General features: G+C 47.6%; 1 protein-coding gene across 1 annotated transcript in view; it reads right to left on the bottom strand.

The window, feature by feature from the left end:
- The window catches only part of WDR36 (WD repeat domain 36), a 443,575-nt gene that overhangs the window by 207,254 nt on the left and 213,335 nt on the right, over positions 1–22,986 (bottom strand). The window contains exon 14 of the mRNA XM_086963545.1: positions 13,070–13,184. Coding sequence (XP_086819671.1) covers positions 13,070–13,184 — 115 coding nt within the window. The remainder of the gene's footprint in view (positions 1–13,069; positions 13,185–22,986) is intronic.

Below are 22,986 nucleotides of genomic sequence, written 5' to 3'. Positions count from 1 at the left end.
TCAAGGCGTTCAGCTGAGGGAGCCGACCATTGCGCCAAAGGGGGGTTTCCTGCGTAAGGACATTCCACCAGCCCATCCGCTGCAGTGCCTGCCTCCACACATGAAAGACCACCTGCGTGGTCGAGGGAAGGGTTCTCCGGAGAGGTGCCGCATACAGCAACATATGCAAGGATGCGGAGCCCATTAAGTGTCTCTCAACCGCGTAGGCCGGGTCGCCCCTGACGCCATACCACCAGTCGTTCAAAACCAGGAGATGCGCTGCTTGATAATACGAGGGCACGTCCGACGTCGCCAGGCCTCAGGTATATGTCGACAAAAAGCATGTCCGTAGAGTCACCCGAGCTACGCCCCCCTCCCACAAGAATCCGCTCAGGGCAGAGTTAAGCTGGCGAAACCAGCGGGGTGAGATCACATGGGGATGATTCTGCAGTTGATACACCAGGTGTGGGAGCGCCACCAGTTTGAAAATAGCAGACCTGCCGAGTATAGAAAGCGGCATCCGCGCCCAAACCTTCATATCCTCACGTACCCGATCCCACACCGGGGTGATGTTGCGGTCCCGGGAGAGTACTGCATCTTCAGATAGGAAAACCCCCAGGTATTTCACACCGCCCGATGCCACCTGGAGGCCTGTAGCCCAGTCCCCAACGCTCCGCTGACCACCCAGCGTCCACAGCCTTGATTTGTCAGGATTCATGTAGAGGCCGGAGGTCTCACCAAAAATGTGTAAGATGCGCAGCAGTCGCGGCCAGCACATTGCTTCTTTAAGAGTGTCAAAAGCCTTTCGACACCTCACTGTCCAGTTTACTTTCTTTGAGGTCAGTTCAGTGAGGGGTGCCACAATGAAGCATACCCATTCACAAACCTCCTGTAGTACCATGTCAAGGCCATGACTTGAGTCTGGGTTGTTGGAGCTTCCCAGCCCAGAATAGTCTGGCTCTTGGGCTGTAAGGGTAGAACTTGGCCTGCACATACAAGGAAGGTTGCTCAAGTATACAATAGAGTCCTGCCCTAGCTGGCACTTGCTTGCCTTGATAGTGAGTCCTGCATGTTGCAGAGCCTCAAAGGCCTTACCAAGGTGGATCAGGTAATCCTGCCAAGTGGAGCTATAGACCGCAATATCATCAAGATATGCTGCACTAAAAGATTCCAGCCCAGACATTACTTTGTTCACCAGCCTTTGAAAGGTGGCAGGGGCACTCTTTAAAGCAAAAGGCATCACAGTAAACTGGTAATACCCATCTCGAGTGGAGAGTGCTGACTTCTTTTTTGCTCTTGGGGTTAGCCCACTCTGGCAGTACCTGTCAAATCAAAAGTTCTGAGAAACCTGGCTGCACCTAACCCGTCTTTGAGCTCATCTGCTCTTGGAATGGTGTGCACATCTGCCTTAGTGACAGCATCAGGGCCTCTGTAATCCACACAAAACATCAGCTCTGATTCTCCTCCCTTGGAATGGGGTTTGGGGACGAAGACCACTTGGCTGGTCCAGGGACTCTCAGAAGGTTCAAACATCCCTAAGTCCAGCATCTTGCGCACTTCAGCTCTGATGCTTTCCTTGACTTGGTCAGACTGTGTAAACCGGGTTATCTGACATGGGGACAAAGAAAAGAGCCCAGCATACTGCTTTAGGACTTGCCTGCAGTCAGTCTGCTGTTAAGCAGTGAGGTTGTCTGAGAAGACAACTCCCTTTAGAGACCCACCTTAAGAGTTATTGGAGAGGAGGTCAGGGAGAGGTTCATTCTTCTTCCTGATCCTCATCAGTGACCAACCCTGATGTGATATAGTTTAAGGCCATTCACATAGACAACCCTCCTGGGGCTCCTGAAGTGCCAAGGTCCCCCAGATAGGTGACCTCCCACTTTCTTTCTAGGTGAGGGATGGGTCAACGCCACCTGTTCAGAAGAGCCCTGTGTGCCACAGGCCCCAACACCCATAGCTTCTGCCCTGGTTGAACTCCACCAGTACAGCCATTTGGTAAAACCACTGCTTCTGAAGCTCCTGGCTTGCATTTAGGTTTTTATTGACGCTCTCCATGTACTCAGCCATACTGGAATGAAGGCCAAGCACATAGTCTACTATGTCTAGTGTGGGTTCTTTGAGAGGCTTCTCCCAGCCTTCCCTTACCAAACATAGTGGCCCTCTCAAAAGGATAGCCAAACAGAGGCTCAAAGGGACTAAATGAAGCCCACTTCTTTCTGTGGTGCCTCTTTGTAAACAAAAAAAAAACAGGCATTGCAAAAGGGAGTCCCATGATCATACCTTTCACGGTCTTGATTAATCTTTCAGACAGACCATTTGTTTGTGGGTGATATGGGGTGGTAAACTTAAAATGTCTCCCCCACACTCAGCCCATAAAGCTTTTTAGGTAAGCAGACAAAGTTACTACCTCTGTCGAAAACCGCCTCATCAGGAAATCCCACTCTTATTACAATATTTATGAGGGCCTTGGCAACTGCAGGAGCACTGACAGTCCTAAGTGGAATTGTTTAAGGATACCTGGTTGCACGGTCCACTGCCAACAGCACAAATCTGTTTCCTGAGGTTGTTTAGGGGTCAAGGGGACAAACAAGGTCAATCTGTACCCTTTCACAGGGAACCCTCAACCAGTGGAAGCGGATTAAGGGGGGCTTTGCTTTGCTATCTATCTTGCCACTGGCTTGACAGGTAGCACAGGAGCTGCAGAATTCCTTTGTTTTCTGGGACATACTTGGCCAGTAGAAGTAGGTGACTAACCTACTCCATGTCATTTTCTGCCCCATATGTTCGGCTAGGAGGATGTCATGTTTATGAGAGAGTAAAAACTCTCTTCTAGTGGCACCAGGTGTAGGGTCGCTGGCCTAGGTACACAAAAGTCCCTTTTTCAATAGGTTCATTGGGTGCCACTTACATCTCCCTTTTCCTGGTCAGCAGCTTGCTGTCTCAGGCTCTTAAGAGTGAGATAGATTTTCTGTCCCTGGCAAAGATCTTCCGACAGGGTGCCCCTTGGCTTAAGAGCTCTGGCTGATAAGGCCCAAGTTCCTGGGGCTCAGTTCCCTCAAGGGCTGGCAGGCCGTCTTCCCTGAGGAGAGGGGACCTGAGCTTTTGCCTCTGTAGAAGTTATTTCCCCAGATTTCTTTCCTTTTCTCTGTGGATTGGGCCATTATTCCAGGTTCCAACGCCTCTTTTTTACACTTAGCACTGAGCTCTAGTATTCACACACACACACATTTAGGTATTTCCATCATGGCTGCATAGGATCTTAGCTCAACCTCAGCCCATGCTGAGGTCTCAAGATCATTTCCTAGCAGATACTGTACTGGAAAGGCAGAGGACATAATTACCTTCTTTTGGCCAGTAACCCCTCCCCACTATAAGGTCACCATCACCATGGGATGGTCATTGGTTTGGCTATCAGCCCTGACAACTGGATAAGATTGTCCAGTCAAGTACTGTTCTGGGGATATCAGTTTTTTAGTCAACTTGGTGTTACTTACACCTGTATTCCCCAGTTCTTCTACTTCAGCCCCATTGATATGTGGCTTTTGTTAGACTTCTCCAGGTTACTGGGGCAGACAGCCAGGGAAGTTATATCCATCAACTTCAGAGATTAAAGTAGCTTCAGTGTGCTCTCTGAACAGGTCAGGGCACACTAAGGATCCCATCTGGAGACTCAACACCCCAGTAGAGACTAGAAGAACACTAATCGAAGCCTTTTGGGGACAGGAAGAGCCCCTACTTTGGTGTTCATTTACCATACAGTTGAAAAAACAAGCCTGTTGAAGATCCCAGTTCTTACCCTGGTACCCACCCTTTGATAGGGAAGTGTCTCTGGGCCCAACCTCCAGAACAGGATTGTGGGGGCCTTTAGAAGACTCTTTGGGTTTTTCCCATTTGTTTCCCACGTTTCTATTCGGGGGTGAGGGAAGCTATTAGCAACCCCTTTCTTTTGGTCAGCCCCTCCTTGAGCCTACCTGTTTTGACCCAAAGGTCAGCCGTCTTCCCCAGCTCTTGGGGAGGGACTAACCCTAAATCCACTAGATACTGATGTTGTTTTTCTGATGTACAATTACTTTAGAGAGTTATTTCTTCAATAGACTGTAAAGCCCTTCATAACCTTGCACCTTACTGCCTTTCAACCAGCCACCCAGTATTCTGACTGAGAAGTCCACAAAATCTACACAAGACTGACTCGACATTTGGTCCACGTGAGCTCCGACTGGGTTGCTCGGGCACAGAGGTATTTTGTCTGGCGGATCGGTGAGTTGGAGGCTCTGACAGTTCTTGGTGCACTTACAGGAGAGGGAAAGGAAACACAGCAGGGCCACTCTGAGTGTGGAGCTGGACTCACTCTGCATCCCTCAACAAGCAGGTACGGTTTGGCAGCAGTGTTGTTCCAATTGAACATAAACACGCCTTGGTACAGGCAACTGGCTCCAGTACCTCGGCTATTGGCGCAGGGTGGCTCCTGGGGGTCCTGGTGTCTCCAAACTTGGCAAGGAAATGGATCTGACCTCCTGGAACACGAAGACCTCTTGCTGGGGCGCTACTCCCTTGGTGGGCCTGGGGGTCAACAAACGCTGTACCAGGCAGCTGAGTTAGTGTCTGCTGGTAATTGGCTCCTCCACTCCAAAGAAAAAGGGGTGAGGTTAAAGTAGTGCTGGGCAGTCCAGCAAGGGTTTGGGAAGGCTGTCCCAATTCCGGATGAGTCAGTGTTTGCAGGGAGAGCAGCAGCAAGGTAGGGTTTTATGCCAAGGTAGATGTTGGTCCACAGTTCTCACGTCTTCGACTCTACTTTGTCCTCCTTTTAGGCAGACGAATCGGAGTTCCTTGTGTCAAGGGGCCACTTAAATACTAAATTTAGAGGTGTTAGGGGGAATGAAGGGTAGTATCCAATGGGCTACTTAACCCTTGCGGTCACTACACCCCCTATATGGCCACTTCCTGTGGAGAATAACCCTGTCCCAGAGTTCCTAATTCCATCTAAAACAAGAAGGTGGACCCCTTCTTTCGTGGAGCACGTCAGATAGACCGTCATAGGGGTATGACTATCCTGGAGGAGCAACATGCCTACTTGCATAGCTAATTTCCCACCTGTTCTGGTGCCAAATGAGCCAGAGGGCAGGGGGTGGCATTCCATGTCTGGAGGAAGCTGGGGGTCACATTTCAAAGGTGACAGGGGCTTTGAAGCCCCTGGCCTTGATATGCTAAACCTCTAGCCATTCTACTGGAGGAGGTATGAACACCATCCTCTGTAGCAGACATTGTTTCTGGCCTCAGAGAGCACAGGATTTTACTTGCAGGGGGCCAGAAACTTGTCTGCAGTGGAGGGCTTGAAGATACCAGCCAGCCAGCACACTAGGTAGATTTTTTAGGGGGGTACCTCTAAGGTGCCCTCTGGGTGCATGTCATAATAATTCTGGCATTGCCAAAAGTACACATTTATTAAGACATGGTATTTAAGCCCCATAGGTTTCAGTGAAGCCAGCAAGCAACTCGTAACGCCCAGTGCCCAGTACATATACTGATTGATTGATTGATTGATAGGCTTTATTTCGGTATACAAATACCATAAAAGCAATACAAACATACAGTTTATAAAAAATATCATACAATCTATTTATACACAGTTACATAAAAGCAGATACAATAGTTAATTAGACAAGTTAAAACAAGGATTACATTGAAACAGAAAGCCTTCTATTGTGAATCAACCAAGCCCATTTCAAAAATTTTGACACAGCACATACAATCATGGGGGAGGTGTCAGTCATTAAAATGCGCATTGCCACTATACATTGGCGGGTGCCCAGCAATCTACAGAGTGGTTTGAGCCAACGGATTCGCGGAACACGATAGTCCGGGCATTCAAAGAAAATATGGACGACTGACTCTACGCAAGTTGGGTATGATGCACAAAAGGGTGAAAGTTGCTGAGGCCCCTTCCAGCGGGCAACTATCTCCCCTACTGGTAAGGTCCCCACACGAAACTTAAAATACAGAGTGCGGTCAAACGGGATGGTAATAATGTCTAGGTAGGGTTCATATGCCACCACATCCTTAATTCTCATGAAAGCTACTGTTGTGTTGGAATGGCGCGAGTCTTGGTGTAATTTCGCAGTAACCCAATTCTAGTACAACTTTTTGATAGTGGCCTTAGGTGGGGCAGATTTTGTAGACCAAGCATCAGGTAACCCTATCTCCGTTAATAATCTTTTGACGTCCCTCAACCATTTAATTCTAGACCACCCTGCCGTATCCATGACCTCAGACAGAGCTCCCTCGTAGGAGGCCAATTCTGGCACCCGCCACAACCTCGCCCAAAGAAGCAGTGGGCGAAGTTTAGCTTGGTCCCCAATAGGTCTACAGCCTAGATCCAATAGCACTGGCACAGTTGGAGTGCTTCGTGGCAAGGCCATGAGGTCTTTCAAAAACTTGTTCTCTGATTTAACTATTGGATCCAAATGCAGGTACCCCACAACTCTGCCCCATATAAAGCGGCACTGACCCCTCTCGCTTTATATATATCCACTACTGGGGCAATGGGTTTACAAGAGGAGGAGCGTTGTTTCTTAAGAAGTGCTCCTCCTACCCTTTTGTGGCCCAGTAGCATTTTATAGATATGAGTTTTCCAGGAAAGAGAGTCGTTAAGGCGGATACCCAAATAGTCCAACTCGGAAACTCTCTCTAGTGGCTCTGAGTTCAGGGTCGGGGGTCTACCAAGTTTCCTGGGGGGGTTCATGACCAGGAATTTAGTTTTGTCGGTATTGATTACTAACCATCTCGATAGACAAAACTCCTGGAAGCTATTTAAAAGGCTTTGCAGACCCATAGGGGACTTTGAAATTAGGAGAGTGTCGTCCGCAAAAAGCAGGGTGGGGATCCGTTTGCCCGCCAAGGAGGGAGCGTCCGAAGGAGTGCCAAGCAGATGTTCAACCACTCCGTTTACATAAAGCGAAAACAGAGTGGGCGCCAGGACACAACCTTGTCGGACTCCCCTAACTACTGGAATTCTTTCTGTTTTTTCGCCTTTTGTGCCCCAACGCACCTGTGCAAAATTGCCATCGTGAAGTTTTAACAGCAAGGAGAGAATGTAAGAGGGCAACCCTAAGTCCACCAAGACCTTCCATAGTTTCTCTCTGGGAACCAGATCGAAAGCAGTTTTTAAGTCTATAAAGGCCAGGTATAGACTACCCCCTCCCAGCACCACCACCTTCCAGTGGAGAAGAGTTAATCTGAAGGCCTGCTCGATGGTCCCGGTACAAGAACGGAACCCAGCTTGGAGGACCGACAGAATGTTGTTGTCGTCCATCCATTCGAGCATCCTTCGCAATATCACCTTCCCCGCCAGTTTTTGGGTGGAGTCAATTAGACTTATTGGCCGGTAGTTGGCAGGGTTATCCCGACACCCCTTCTTGTATATCGGTACAACCTCTGCCCCCTTCCAGGATTCAGGTATGGGCGCGCCCTCGGTGATGGCATTTAACAGAGAGGATATGAGAGTCCCCCACTCCTTGGGGCTTGGCTGTATTATATCACCTGGCAACCCATCTGGCCCCGCTGCTTTCAGCGGAACAAGGGTTTTAATTGCGTCCAACACCTCTCTTTCGGTAAAAGGATCGGTCTCTAATCCCGTTATAATAATTCCTGTGGGGGGTGCATTGTTAATAGGTGGGTTGCTTACAGTGTAGAGGGATGAAAAGTGGTTAACCCAGCTCTGTGGGGGAATATTGCACGTCATCAATGTGATGTCTGGCCTGTCCCTGGATCTTAAGAGGGTCCAGAAACCTCTTGCATCCCTATTCAAACTTGCTTTCCTCAGATCCTCCCCGAAGCAGTACTCCCATTCCTTCTTTGCTGCGATCACAGTCAGTGAGTAGTTTTTCCTAGCTAAGCGTATGACGTCCAATGAACTGCTCTTTACGGCGCAAATCAAGGAGCTTTTCATCTCCCTGCATTTTTTTGTGTACCAGGCATAGGGGTTCTGCCTAGGTTTGGGCTTTCCAGCACGAGGACCCGTATTAGGAAGATAAAAGAATTCGCTCAAAGCCTCAGTGGTAGCACAAAAGAGTGACGTTACTTCCTCTGAATGTAATGAGGAATCGGCTAACCTGGACTGGGCAGAAGTCAAAAGTGTTGAGATGGATAGGACTTTCTCTTGGTCCATGACGATATTACCCCATTTTAGGCGCCTACCACAATTAGAAGGGTAAATCTCCTGATGCGCAAGTGCTAGGGAGGTCACATCTACTCCTAGATACTCCATCCATAAGGGACGTAGAGCAAGGGAAAGCAGATTATGGTTGCTTTCTACTGATGGGAGTACCTCCATATCCAACAAGTGGTCCCAGGAATTAACATCAAGAAGGATATAGTCTATTCTAGACGTATGATCCACCCTATTGTCGGAATGCGCTCCGGAGGGATCCAGAGACGTCCTGCCATTCACTGCCCTAAGGTCGAATTCCAGGGTTAGGGAATAGATTTGGACTGCCACTTGGGACCACCTTCTGATAGGGGGTAATGTTAGAGCTGGTATGCCTCTTCTGGTGTCTTCCTCAACCGTCCCTAGGGAATCCTCCAGCCCAAGAGGCTCGAACGTACAGTTAAAGTCGCCTGCGACTAGAACGTGGGAACTATCTGGGCCCCCTCTTAACCGTGATTCTAACTCAGACACAATGGGGGACAATAAGCCTTCCTTTGATCCCCTAACACAGATGTTAAAAATGTCAAGGGCTGGCCCTCTCTTGGGTCCAGTAAGCAATATGCTCAAAAGGTCGAGTGAGTCGGTCACGCGCTGGGTGACCTGACAACCAAGCGAAATAGCGACCCATATAAGAAGACCAACAGAGGGACGGCCTTTCCCAGAAGGGGAAGGGACTGCTGGCAGAGAGAAGGATGAATATCCTACCTTGTGGCATGGTTCCGTACTCCAAGTTTCTTGGAAGATACAGATGGAAACCCTCCACTAAGGTGTTCCATTCCGGAACAGCCAACTTCCTCGCAATCCCAGCAACATTCCAGCTGAGAATCATTATGACAGGATCAGCCGTGATTAGCTCGGCGTGGAGAACGAGGTTAGTATCCTGCCCTCCGTCAGGGGGTGAGCAAATTACTCTGCTTTCCCCCTCAGACCCACTACCAGGACTGTCACCCTGAGGCTGGGGACCACTCTCAATGGAGGTGGAAATCCCACTGTTTGTGGTAGTCTCCAGGGGGCAGGAATTCAACTGTGGGCTCGTACCCAAGGATAAGAGAGCTGGCCCGGGGCGAATGTCGTTTCAGTACCCTGCAGTTCTTCCATAAGTCCTCGGCCATGGGGTATGGTGGTAAGGCACAGCAAAGGGGTCAAAACCAGGAATGGGAAAATTGTGGTAGCAACTTACTTCTGGGGTCGTACCGAAATGGATGCCCACTGTTCTCGGGTAAAAGAAAGTCAGATCGACTACTCCAATGCCAGCACTACTAGTGCCTAAATTCTGGTTAGAAATCAACTGAGCTACCCTGGAATCCTCAAAGTTAACAACCACGCAGTTCCCCTCAAAGCGCTTGTGACTACTGCCTACCCAGCCTACCCTTCTGACACCAAGAATCAACCCGTCGACTTCCCTGGGCAGTGGTCTATTAATCCTTAACCAGTGCATGGTTTTATTTTTTAGCATCTGGAAGGATTCTTGCTGCCCAACCAACAATGGTGGTACGTTGGTAAGGATGGCAACAAATGGATGACAGTCTGGAGGCAGATTCATAGGAGGAATTCTACGGGGTACTTTAGGAGGAACTGGGTTGGGCTGGCTAGAGGGGAGAGCGACAGGACAAGCCAGTGTGGATTGGGCTAAGGAGTTACGGTTATTAGGTCCAGGGTTCCCAGGTGTAGATCTAACAGTGGTGACCATAGCCTCGCTAGCTAAGCACTCCTTGGGTTGGGATGTATTTGCCCCGGAATGGTCTGAGGGGTGGGGTTTAGTCTTTTGGGATTGACCTGAAGATCGAGGCCCCCCTTTGGCAGTAACAGCAGCAGAAGGAAGGGGCTCTGGGGCAGGTACCCCGATAGACAGCCCCCTTGTATTAGAAGAATCTTGTAGAGTGATAGAGGTAGTTGTGGTCGCATGGACCCCGCCTATGTTACTGATCCCAGTCCTAGAGTGTGTTTTAATTAAGGATTTAGTTGAAAAGAAGTTGTCTAAGGTAGCTTGTTCGAAACTGTCCAGACGGTCCGCTAACCTTTTAACTCGTTCAACAATGGGGGTCAGTAGGGATTTCATCAGTTTCTCTATCTGTGCGAGTAAGGGTGAGTCTGGGGGAGTAATATCGGCAGGCGACATCGACAGAGTGTCACTTGGGTTGCTTGATGGATCGCCAGTGGACACCCCAACCTTAACAACTTGAGCCCCACCTAGACCAGCCCCTTTAGGTTTATAGGAAGCTCCCGTCACTGAACCAAGTTTCCTAACTTTCCTGGGGTGTTTATGGTGGTAACCTTTTCGGGAACTGGTATTCCTTTTTCTTTTAGTATGGTGATTTTTGGATACTGTATGGGTTGATACGCCTTGTGAGGCAGGATGTTCCCCGTCAGTAGATGGGATAACTGAAGCTGTAGGCATGGGGGGAGGTAGGTTGGTTGAGACTACAACCAGTGGCTCGGTCCCGGTCTGGGTGTTAAAACTCAACGTACCTACCACCCTAACCAAACTGGGCGGCAATAATGGATCCTGTGGCTTATCTCCTGGGTCTGGCACAGTTAAGGGTGGAGATGGAGGGACCAATGCCAGAGAACCAAGGGATGCCCGTTTCTCTAGGGGGTGTTTAAGGAGTTCGATAGACTGCCTGCGTTCAGCACGTCTCTCAGCTAGGGCAATCTCTCTATCAATGTCGCGAGCGGCCCTAGTGAAGTACTTGTCTAGAGGGCCCAAAATTGGCACCCCAACCGAGGACGGGAGGGGATTTAAAGGGGAAGTAGTTGGGGTTAGAGGCATGCTAGCGGTCCTTACAGCACAAGTGATAGGTTGGAACACTGTAAACCGCAGTTAGACCACTCTAAATACAGGAGATAACTTAGTAATAATGTCCATCAACAAGGCTACAGGATGCAACAGTTCGCTCCAGCTAGCAAGGACTTGTCCAGTAAATGACGCTAGATAACCAATGACAGAGAGTGGGCCCAGCCTCCTGCAGCCCCTGACGGCCACAGACGGCACGCCCTTGTCCCGGGCTTCTCCCGGGACGCTCCCGCGCAGCTGCAGTGGCTTCTGTTCTTATAGGATATGGTCCGCCCAAGGGGCGGGGCTAGCAGGGAGAGCGGGCCAGGAGTTGCCAATTGGCACAGCAGGGACTCCTGGGAGATGGAGTCCCCGCACTCGCTCGCAGCCCTGCTGCACTGCCCCTAGATTTCCCCTGTTACAGCGTCCACCACTAGTCTGCAGCAACTTCCCCAGAGACTTTTTCCACGCTGCGGGACCCGCGAAGCGGGTTCTGCAAGTTGTGGGCTTGTGCGAGAAGGAACAGCAAAAGGAACAGCTCAGCAAAACAATCCAAGGTAGGCAACACCACGCAGGGCAGAGTCACGATGTAGTACATATACTTAAGATTGCTTCCCTGTTCACTTGTACTATCTAGTAATTAAGCTAGACAGCACAGGGGCTTTCCTGCTCATGCAGCTATGCCTTAACATGTAATAAAATGCACCATGCCTTAGGGTTATAAGGCCGGCTGTAGGGGTGATATATATTAGGTGCAGTGACTGTGGCCTGGTACACAGTGAGTGTGCCATGTCGTGTTTTCACACAGGGTTTGCACCATGTCATGTAGCTTTCAATGGTAGTTTGCATGCAATTTGTATAGGGGTCACTTAGGGTGGCACAACACATGCTGCAGACCTTGGGGAACCTTGTAGGTACTCTTGCCCTAGGTACCAGGGGTACCATTTACTAGAGACTTTCAGGGGTGCTAGAGTGTGTGCCAACATAACACAATTAGACCATTATAGCTCATTTTAATTAAAGAGTACTGGTATTGGGGCCTGGTTAGCAGGGACCCAGTGCACATTAGTTAAAAAACCTCAGTACCAGAGGCAAAAAGCCAGGGTGACCATGACAAAAAGGGGCACTTTCGTACAGTGGCTCTGACCGAATCAGCACTATTTGGCATGGAAAGGAAAGAACTGTGCAAGGAGGTGGCACCTATATAGGTACCGCGCACATCACTTCTGGCGCAGATGCTGCCTATGTGGATTGCAACAAAGCCACCTAATGGCATTCAGGGGTACAGCTCAAAAACATCTAGATCCAGCCTGACTGCTGGGGATTAATCCAAGTTACGGAATCTAAGGCTAGAAGTCTCTTTCAAATAAAATACAATAAACTAATTTAAGTAAAAACAATACAATTAAAGTGTAATATCCTATTCTCACTGGAATTACTTCATTAAAAACAGTTGCAAATTGAGAAGGCTAAAAATGAAAAGCTGAATCAGTGAAATGGCAGGTGTGGCAGTATGCAGTGTGGCAAATAAGAGTCATGACTATCTAGCAGAACACATCCCGTGTAACTCAGTGTTACTCATCCACACCTATCTTCATCCACACTTTCTGCAACAGTCATTATCATATAGTACCCCACAACTTCATAACGACTAATTAAGGTAACCCAACCATCCCCAAGATCTGCCGCCTCAGCGAGGTTCTGCAAAAAAGACTTGAAACACAACTCAAAACAGACTGTGGTCATTTCAAAAGTCAAAGTCATATGCAAATGGTTCATAATGATCACTATGTGGACCTTCCGTATAATATTCCATGTGCCTTTTGTTATTGCATCATTTCTTCACCTCCACTTAATCAAATCTTAACTATGTTGCCCTGTACTAATAATGTCAATTATTTAACAAAAAGTAAAAAATGTACTACATCCACTCCACATTAACCCCTTGCATGCTCATGACGGCCCCTCGCTGTAATGCGTCATGGTGGGCGTGTGCTGACGACGGCCAGGGGCTGTCCTAATCCTGCCCACTATGTAAATCTCCCGCACAGCGCGAAAATTCGCCATGCATGGAAGGGGTTTAATAACATTTTCAAAAACTTTACAAATCTTACCTTTGTCATTTCCTAAGTGTCCTCTGTGAATGCCAGACTGAATGTTGTACACATCTACTTCTCCAGTTGAAAGTCCAATTAAGGCAAAGTTCCCACAACTTGTTAAATCAACTGCCTTAAGAAGAGAAAATAACTTGTTTTGAAGACGATAATAACACTATTAATAAAATTGAAATACTCCCTAGAAAACAGGAAGGAATAACTGAATGATGGTAGCATATAAAATCGATTCTTTTGTAATCGTACAATTCCAGCCTATGGGCATCTCAGTGCTTGAAGCAAAGTAGGAACGTGACAATGCTAAATGCAGAGTGTTTGGTTCAGCAATACATTTATATTAAGTAACAGTACAAAAATACACAAAGTACCAATGAACTATCCTCGTGATCTGTTTTTATTGAGAGTGATAGGACTTCTGGGGATCAAATATTTTTAGATTGTCTGCACCATACTGTTTTTAGACAATTCATTTTCACATTTCAACTCTAGACTTAACAGAGTCGGGGACCCAGTGGACGAATACATCTTCTTTAGGTATCAGTTTTCATTCAAAGTCAGAGGTTGGAACCCCATCTGGTCTACTCAGCCTTTCATCCTTCCCAAGTTGATAAAAGGAGCAACACTGAGTAGGGTAACAATAAACGGTCTGTTATTCAGGGCCATGATGACTTAATGCACAAATAAGGACAAACTCCTCTGAAGGAAAACGTTTGCTGGTTCTTTGCTTTGCACACCTATGTGCTCAAATAATCGGAGGTTGAGGCAACTTATGAGTGGCAGACCCCATGCCCTAAAAACAAAGTGGACTAGACTGTCCCTACCAAAAAACACAACTCCCTTATTCACTCTCCAAGTTAAATATGTACACTCCTAGCAGCCCTCTTAACTTTAGAGAATTATATTTGTTTCTTTAATCTTCTTTGTCTTTTCTAACTCTTTCTACATATTAAATGGGAAAAGAGCTGCTTACATTAACATTACACACATCAGACAAAATAGACCTTTACTATTTACTGTGATTTTGATTGAGGTCAAACCTAAATTAGCAGTCCACATTTTGTACCAGAAAGACAGAATAGTTAAGAAGAAACATTAAACTGGAGACTATGGTTAACAGCAGAAGTTCAATTTAATGAAAATACATAGAGACTCAAGACTGACATTTATAATATGACAGAGCAAATACAAGGAGATGATGGCTGGAAAGCTGAAACTTTTCAGACACTCGCCCTAGTCACAGATCAGGGTTAAATCCATCATTGTTCTTTAGCACACTTCGCCTGGGCGAACCAGTGTATGGAGTCATCAACTGGCAATTGGGAGGCGGCATGAAAGTTGGAATGTCTGCGCAGTGAACTCTAGGGATGACGCAACTTTAACTGCCTGCATCAAGACTTATAATGGGACGACAATGGAGAGTGACATCCATGAGAACGGCTCCTGGAGCGTGCCTGCGAACAGACAGTGCAGTGACTGCGAGAGCCGCGCTGACAGGAGAATCCCCCGACGTTTCCACAGCACCTTTGCTCCAAGTAGACGCCAGGAGTCGCCCTTCTCTGAACCATGATGTAGTCCCAAGCACCACATATAAAAGAGTGAGGGTCCGTGGACGAAATTTGCGGTCCTGAAGACCCACAAGGTTTGAGCAGAAAAGCTCACTGTTTCAACAATGAAAACGTCATAGTAGGCCAATAATGGGCCTGAGGTAAACGCTTCTCCAGATCCGAGTTGTAAGCGCGGAAAAGAAGAAACTGTAGAAGCGCGCCGGGGAGGGACTTCTATTGAATCCGTTGACATTGCATACGTGGACTACGTCGGCATAGAGGCACATGACGCCCTCTACCAACACGCAGGGGTACTGATGAAAAGATTTCCGGTTCCAGTCTGGCGCCTGGGGAGAATCTAAGGTAAGGAATCAGTGGCTAGATGTCTCTATCAGATAATTTATCTCTTTCTTCCCCCACATGATATGATTTAATCGTTTTAGGCAAATGCATTTGTTATATGCTTATAGTTCTCATGATTTAACCAAGATATTGCAGATAGAAAATGTTTACTGTAATAGACTAGTCCATTAAACACACAATGGAACACTGAACAACTAACAGAGTAGGCTTTAAAAAGGTTCTCTTGAAAACCTTCTCTAGTATAGCAACTGTACAAAATGTTACCAAGCTACTGATAACATTATCTTGACTCAAGCGCTTACCATGAGATTTGGGAGGAAAGACAACCGACCGTTAGAATATCCTTCTCCTTTGGCTCAAGATGATCTAGCACTCGGAGTTTGTAACATATGTTTTCATGTTTCAATATAGTACCTGTTCCTAGCTAGAATGTAGCAGCATTGTATTCATTGCATCTTTCCCGGTCATACCCCTTAACACTTCACTGTGCTACTCTTGCCCAATTTGCAGTACGCTACTGCTAACAGTGATTTTCTGTTTCCTTGATTTTTCTAGGAGACACTCCCTCTATGCTAAAACTTGCTCTTTTCCAAATGCAACTCTTTATGGGTTCTTGTTAGGTTAGATCCTTTTAAGATAGGGACTTTTTCCTTATGGAACACGTGGTTATTTTTACATGCTGACTCTAACCAAATTTTCTGGATATTTCTGTAAAGAGACTAATCAGACGAACCTAAACAAAAGAAACACAAACCATTATGAGAAATAAAGCCCCAAAAACTTTACCAAACCTCTCATCATTGACTTAACTTGAAAATGCTATAAGTTGATGAATTTGATTTGTGCTCCATTTTTTCACATGGTGGCAAAGATCTGTTGACCGATAAAGTTAAAGGTTGAGCTGTTTATTAAATATTTCATAATCTACGCACTATGAGATCTGGTATCAGAGGAATAGGTTCACACCCTGAATAGAGTTTTAAAATATTACCCAAACTCTAATTAAAATCCCCCGATTCCTGAATCCAAAGTCCATAATTTGAAGATCTGTCAAGGTGGTATTCAACTGCGGCTGAGGTTTTGAAGGTGTGAGTATTAACAGGGCAAATATGTTGTGGTTGCGTTTTTCTTTTGGATTAATATATTGGGTTCGAATGAGTGAGTGAAATGAAGTATCTATAAGTTGTTGAAAGAAAGTGATTAAAGATTTCAGGCTCGTTGTAGTCAAAAGATCCCAGGATAATATATAAAAATTTGAAAACTTGTTTGCAGGATTTTGGGTGTAGTGTGTGAGGTACCATCACCTACACCATTGACACAGAAATACGGAGCGTGTTGTGATTGATCAGTGTTAGTGGAACCTAATTACACAAACGGGGGAAACTACATTGGTTTGGGTGATTTCACGCTGGTCGAGATTTCACTTGCAGTTGTGGAAAATTCTTGAATGATTGTAATACTGTTGTTTCTATTTAGTAGAGCAAACAAGATGCTTAGAAGTTATTTGTCGAAGTTGTGTGAATGTGAAGAAAATTGTAGAAGAGGATGAACTGCTGCAAGGAGTGAAGTTCTAAGTCATAGTGTTTCGCAGCGATGATTGGTCGATTACTGTTTGGTTGGTAACGTTGTAGTTCTGCACTGGGATTGGGTCTCCCAAAAAAGTGTATTTTTGGATTGAATACAGAGACTGGTGAAAAATAATAGCTGAAATGTAATTGGCTCATTGAAATTTGACACATACGAGGCAAAACCAAAACATTCTGAATATTTTGTGTTGGTTCGAATTGATTTGTCATTATGAAATGTTTTAAAGATTTCATGAATTTGGTGAGAGGGGATGTTACTATTCCAGTATGCAAAGGTAAATAGGCATCCCCTGAGAGTATTCCTGAATGCATTAGGACTACTGAACATAGTCTGAACACCTGGTTTTGGCTTCCCAAATTGAGCAGAATTACTGAGACAGAGGGTGTTTGAGTTTTCCTAGATATAGGACATTTAATACCAGAATTCTTGACCATTTGAAGAGAAAATTGTATGAGATATGAGATGAGAGCACCACCTAGACCAATTCAGTATGAAGCATTACATGATTGGGAAAGGGTTGGTAGGGAAAAAGAGGGAAAGATATCTGAGAAGGAACAATAGACCAGTGAAAAATTAAGCGATTTCCCGATGGGATGAGAAACAGCAGCTTCTGATGTAATCACTGGGTACAATCTGGTTCCTTCTATAATCTCCTTTCTTTAGCTGCACTAAGAAAGAAAAGGATAAGGATTCCACTAAGAAAGGATGGAATGGGTCAGATACTGATTCAGTTGACGAAATTTTAGAGCAAATGTTAACTTCCAGACAACCAGCACACTCCAGCCTAGCTGATCAGGGAGGACAAGGTTCAAGTAGAAGCCCGACGGTGGATACTGTCCCTGTGAATCTGGGGTTAGACTCAGGGACCCCCAGGGTCAGTAATGCACTGTTGGTGCACTCTCTGCAGCACTAGGGCAGCCGGGTGCTGAGTCTTGAGACCCATTGTAATCCAATGGGGGATAGGGGGCCTCCGGTTGGTGGCTGCTGGCAAGCAGGCCACTGGGTTGTGGGAGCAAAGCTCTTGGAATTTAGCTCAGGGCAAATGGGTAAACAAATTATCACCAAAGGGGCACCCTCAGCGGCACTAGTGCGGCCGGGTGCAGGGTAGTGTTTCGACGTCAGATGCCCTGTTTCCAATGGAGAACCTCTGGTTGCAAAAGCACTGCAGGTAGGGAGACGAAGGACTTCTGGGTACGACCACCACTTTCAAAGGTAAGTTGGGAAGTTAGGGGTTGGTTAGGCACTGTTGGTTTGGGCACACAAGACCCTGGGGCGTCAGGTGAAGGGGTGCTGGGGGACGGCCGGGTGCAGAGTGCTATTTCTACATCGGGCACCCTGTAGTTTTCTATGGGGAACCTCTGGTTTGCAAAAGCACTGCAGGCAGGGAAACAAAGGACTTCTGGGTGCGACCACCACTTGGAGAGGTAGTTTGGGAAGTTAAGGGCTGGTTAGGCACCGTCTGTTTGAGCACACAAGGCTGTGGGGCGTCGGGGGCAGGGGTGCCTTTTGGGGTTAAATCTTCTTACCAGCTCCTGGTCGTGGTTAGGGGGTCCTTTCGTAATTAGGCTGCAACCGTCGGCTGGAGGCTTGAGGCAGGTCAAAGGTTGCCTGATCTCGGGTCAGGATCGCCGGGGTGACCTCCTTGTGCTATTTTCCCACTCGAGCTCGTGCCGGGTTCGGCGGGTGCACAGTGGGCTGGAGCCACGGTTTCCGGCTGCTGCCAGAAGTTGCAGTTGAACAAATCCAGTGTTCATGGGAGAAGCAGTCTTTGGAAGTGAAAGCAGGCAGGTCCTCCGAGGTTTCTGAGGTTGCTGGCTGCAGGACACAGCAGGATTTCGCAGGAGCAGGTTTGAGGGGAGACAGACCGGTAGAGCTGGGACCAAGTCAGTGGGCGTCTTCCTCTTGTTAGCTGGCTGCACAGCTATTAAGCCCTTCTTTTTGTCAGGCTGGATCCGAGGAAGCAAGGTTCAGGGTGCCCCCTAAATATTAGATTTAGGGGTGTTACGGGTAGGTAAAGGGCAGGGACCAATGAGTCCCTTCCCCGGGGGTGGATACACCCCCTATCGTGCCAGCCTCAAGAGGGAGGGGGGTAGGAGCATGTCCTTTGTTGGCTAGGTACCCCATCCTCAAGATGGCAGGGACTCAGAGCTGTGCTTCACCTTGCCTCCTCCACATGAGGTGGGCACACCTCTTTCCCTCACTTGATTTCCGGCCGTTCCCTCATACCAAAGTAGGGGGGAAAACCAGTGGGGACCAGTTGCTGAAAGCAGCAAATGGTCTGGAGAGGTTCACAAATGCGGCATGCCTGTGAAGCTTCCCCTTCCTGAACGTTGCCCATCCTGTGGGAGAAGGCTTGGCACTTAGTCCCAGGATGTGCATTATTTCAGGCCCCCTGAGAGCAGCAGGCTCTCGACCCAGGGGTCCAGAAACATGTCTGTTGGTGGCAGCCTAAGCAGCCACTCAGTCAGGTCACTAGAAGTTGGTTGAGTGTCAGGGGGCATCTCTAGGACACTGGCATCAGTGAGGGTTTAATGTGCTGAGAAGTTAAATACCAAACTTCCCAGTCTTCAGTGTAGCCATTATGGTGTTGTGGAGTTAGTAATGACAACCTCCCAGCACCATATATTCTTAATGGCAGAACTGCACTTACAATGCCCAAGAATTGACTTGGGCACTGTAGGGGTACAGGGCTCATGCACCTGTACCCTCACCACTGGTATAGTGCGCCCTACCAGAAGGGTGACTTATCTATGCCAGGGCAGTGGTTTGTAGGCATGGCACACGGAGATGTGTGCCATGTCAACTCTTCACTTTGTTCTGCACCAAGACACGCAGCCTGCAAAAGCAGTGTGTGTGTGTCAGGGTACAGGGCCTCTGTGGGTGGCACAATAAGTTCTGTAGCCCTTATAGGCCTTCCCTGGTCACAGTGCCCTGGGTACCATTGGGACCATTTACCAGGGGCTGACATATGGCCAGAGAGGCCAATTGGATTTAGGCTTCCATGCAATTATAGGGAAGGAACATAGGCCCTGGGTACCTGATTAGCAGGATTAGTCAATCACTTCTAGCGGCCAGGGACGTCTGAGTAGATGACATTTTTTTGTCAGTTCTGTGTCTAATGCCAAGCCAGTGATAAGGCAGGAGGCCACCTGAAACTCCCCTTAATTCCACTTTCCAGTGATTAGACTACCCCTTGAAACCGTTGGGGTCGACATTGTTCACACCCTAGACCCTCTAACAGCCTCATGAAACAGATATATTCTGGTGGAAATGGATAATGCCACCAGGTATCCTGAAGCTCTTCCCCTTAGGGCTACCACCACCACTGCAGTGGCCAAGGACCTCCTTGGCATCTTTAGCAGGGTTGGTTTTCTTAAGGAGGTAGTATCAGACAGAGGTACAAACATCATGTCTGCATACTTAAAAACAGGAGCGTGGAGTGACTTACAAGTTCACTACGCCCTACCACCCACAAACCAATGGCCTGGTTGAAATATTGAACCACATATTGAAAGGCATGATTGGTGGACTCCCTGAAAAACTCAGAAGGAGATGGGATGTCTTACTTACATGCCTGATTTTCGCCTACAGGGAGGTGCCACAGAAGGGAGTGGGGATATTTCCCTTTGAACTTCTGTTTGTGCATGCTGTTAGGGATTCTCTGAGTCTTGTGAAGGAAGGATGGGAAAAAACGCTCAGAGAGCAAAAACAAGACATAGTGGGTTATGTGCTTGGCCTTCGCTCCAGGATGGCTGAGTACAAGGAAAAAGCTAGCCAAAACCTCCAGGCCACCCAAAAGATTCAGAAGCAGAGGTTTGACCAAAAGGCTTCCATGGCGGAGTTCAAATCAAGGCAAAAGGGACGAGTATTGAACCCAGTGGCACCTAGGGCCCTCCAGGACAAACTTATGGGACCCTACCATGTCCTTGAGAGAAAAGGGGAGGTTACCCATCTGGTGGACCTTGGTAGTTGCAAATATCCCAAAAGGGTTATTATACATGTCAACCGCCTGAAGCCCTACTATGACAGAGCTGATGTGACCATGGTCACAGATGGGAGATAGGAAGCGGTGAGGGAACCTCTCCCCGATCTCCTCTCCAGCAAACCAGAGGGTCTATTGATGAAGTGGTCTTGTCAGACACCATCCCCAAACAACGGCAGGCTGATTGCAGGCAAGTCCTAAATCAGTATGCTGAGCTCCTCTCTGACCCCCTGGTCAGACTAGCTGATGTATCCACGAAGGGGACATTGGTGACAGCCTACCTGTCAAAAAAAACTTTAGAGGCAGTCTGATCATGTCAGAGAGAGCGTCCAAGCTGAAGTAAACAAGATGCTGCAATTGGGTGTCATTGAACCCTCAGAGAGCCCTTGGGCCAGCCCAGCTTTCGTAGTCTTCAAACCTCACTCCAATGATGAAAAGAAAGAAAAGAGGTTTTGTGAGGACGATGGGGATCTAAACACTGTGATAAAAACTGATGCACATCCAATTCCTAGAGCAGACAAGTTGATTGACAGGTTGGAGGCAGCCACGTATCAGAGTCCCTTTGATCTCACATCTGGTTACTGGGAGATAATTCTGACACCTGGAACAAAAGGAAAATCTATATTCTCTCTCCAAGTGGGCACTTCCAGTTTACTGTGATGCTCTTTGGATTCAAGTATGCCCCTGTCACCTTCCAGAGGTTGGTGAATAAAGTCGATGCTGGATTGGAATCCTTTAGTGCAGTGTATCTGGAGGATATTGCCGTGTATAGCTCCACCTAGCAGGACCACCTGTTAGACCTTGGGAAGGTCCTTGAAGCTATGAAAAGTGCAGGCCTCACTATCAAGGCAAGAAAGTGCCGGATAGGGCAGGGGAAGGTTGTGTACTTGGTCCACTGGGTAGGTGGAGGCCAAGTCCAGCCACTCCAACCCAAGATCCAAACAACCCACACCCAAGTCAGGCCATTACTTGGCTTGACTGGTTGTTGAGGGAGGGTTGTGAAGGATTATGGGTCCATAGTGACCCCCCCCACATAACCTACCTCCAAGAAGATGGCAAAGAAGGTGAACTGGATAATGTACTGTCAAAAGGCTTTTGACACTCAGAAGGATGAAATGTTCTCTGCCCCAGCCCTGAAAGCTCCAGATTACTCCAAGCACTTCATTGTGAAAACTGATGCCTCTGGGCATGCGATAGATGCAGTACTAGCCCAAACAAACTATGAAGGACATTACCAGCCAGTTGCTTTCATGAGCAGGAAACTACTCCGCAGAGAGCAGCGTTGGAGTGCCATAGAGAGGGAAGCCTTTGCTGTGGTCTGGGTCCTGAGGAAGTTGAGGCCATACCTGCTTGGCACTCATGTCTTAGTTCAGACAGACCACAGGCCTCTCACATGGTTACAACAGATGAAAGGTGAAAATCCCAAACTGCTAAGGTGGTCCATCGCCCTTTAGGGAATGGACTTTACAGTGGAACACAGACCTTGGACTGCCCATGCCAATGAAGATAGCCTTTCCAGGTTTTTCCACTTAGAAGATGAAGACTCTCCAGGGGAAGGTAGTTTCATCCTCTTTCGTTGGGGGGTTTGGGGAAGGGGGGCGTGTGAGAAAGTGCCTCTTTTGACCTGGTTAGCCCCCACTTTTTGCCTGGAAAATTATGTGGTTTTGATTGTAGTGCACAGGGTCCCTGCCAACCAGGTCCCCAGTGCCAGTCCTTCTTCCCTAAAACTGTGTGTCCCTATGGTACCTGGGCACCTAGGGCACTGGGACTGAAGAGTGTTCCCTAGAACCCCTCACCTAGGCCATGCAGATTGCCACTAAAGAACGAATGCCCTTAAGCAAACAAAAATTAGAAAGACGACATGGCACACTGCTTGTTTACCATGTCAGTAAGCACTGCCTAAGGCTTACAAGCCCTAAGACAGGGTGCTCTATATCTCAGATGTGGGCATATTTGCATGAGCAGAAATGCCCCAACAAAATTGAGGTCTATTCCTTAATATTTTAAGTGTCACGGAAGCCATAGAGAGTACATGGGCTGGAAACTCGACAACCCGAGTTTCACAGCACCATGATAGCTTCACTGAACACAGGAAAGTTTGGTACCAAACTACTCCTCTCAATAAAACCACACTGATGCCAGTGTGGGATTTACGGCAACATATACTCAGAGGGCACCGCAGAAATACCCCAGAAAACCTACAATACCTGATGTTGTCTCAGACTGGCTCTAGACAGCCTGCCACCAACAGACATGTTTCTGGAACCCCTAGGCCGAGAGACCCCGCTCTATGGGACCAGAAACAAAGCACATCCTGGCCGAAGGTGTCACACATCCTCTCCCAGGATGGGCACAGTGCTCTTGCTGCCTTTGAAATGTGACCCCCAGCCTATGCTGCTAGCAGCAGATGGCAGCACCTGGTTCAAACCTCCACTTTAGGC

This window comes from Lissotriton vulgaris, chromosome 3_1, assembly GCF_964263255.1.
Source record: "Lissotriton vulgaris chromosome 3_1, aLisVul1.2, whole genome shotgun sequence".
NCBI classification, from domain to species: domain Eukaryota; kingdom Metazoa; phylum Chordata; class Amphibia; order Caudata; family Salamandridae; genus Lissotriton; species Lissotriton vulgaris.
The sequence above is the reverse complement of the archived record's forward strand: the minus strand, read 5'-3'. Positions and strand labels throughout refer to the sequence as shown.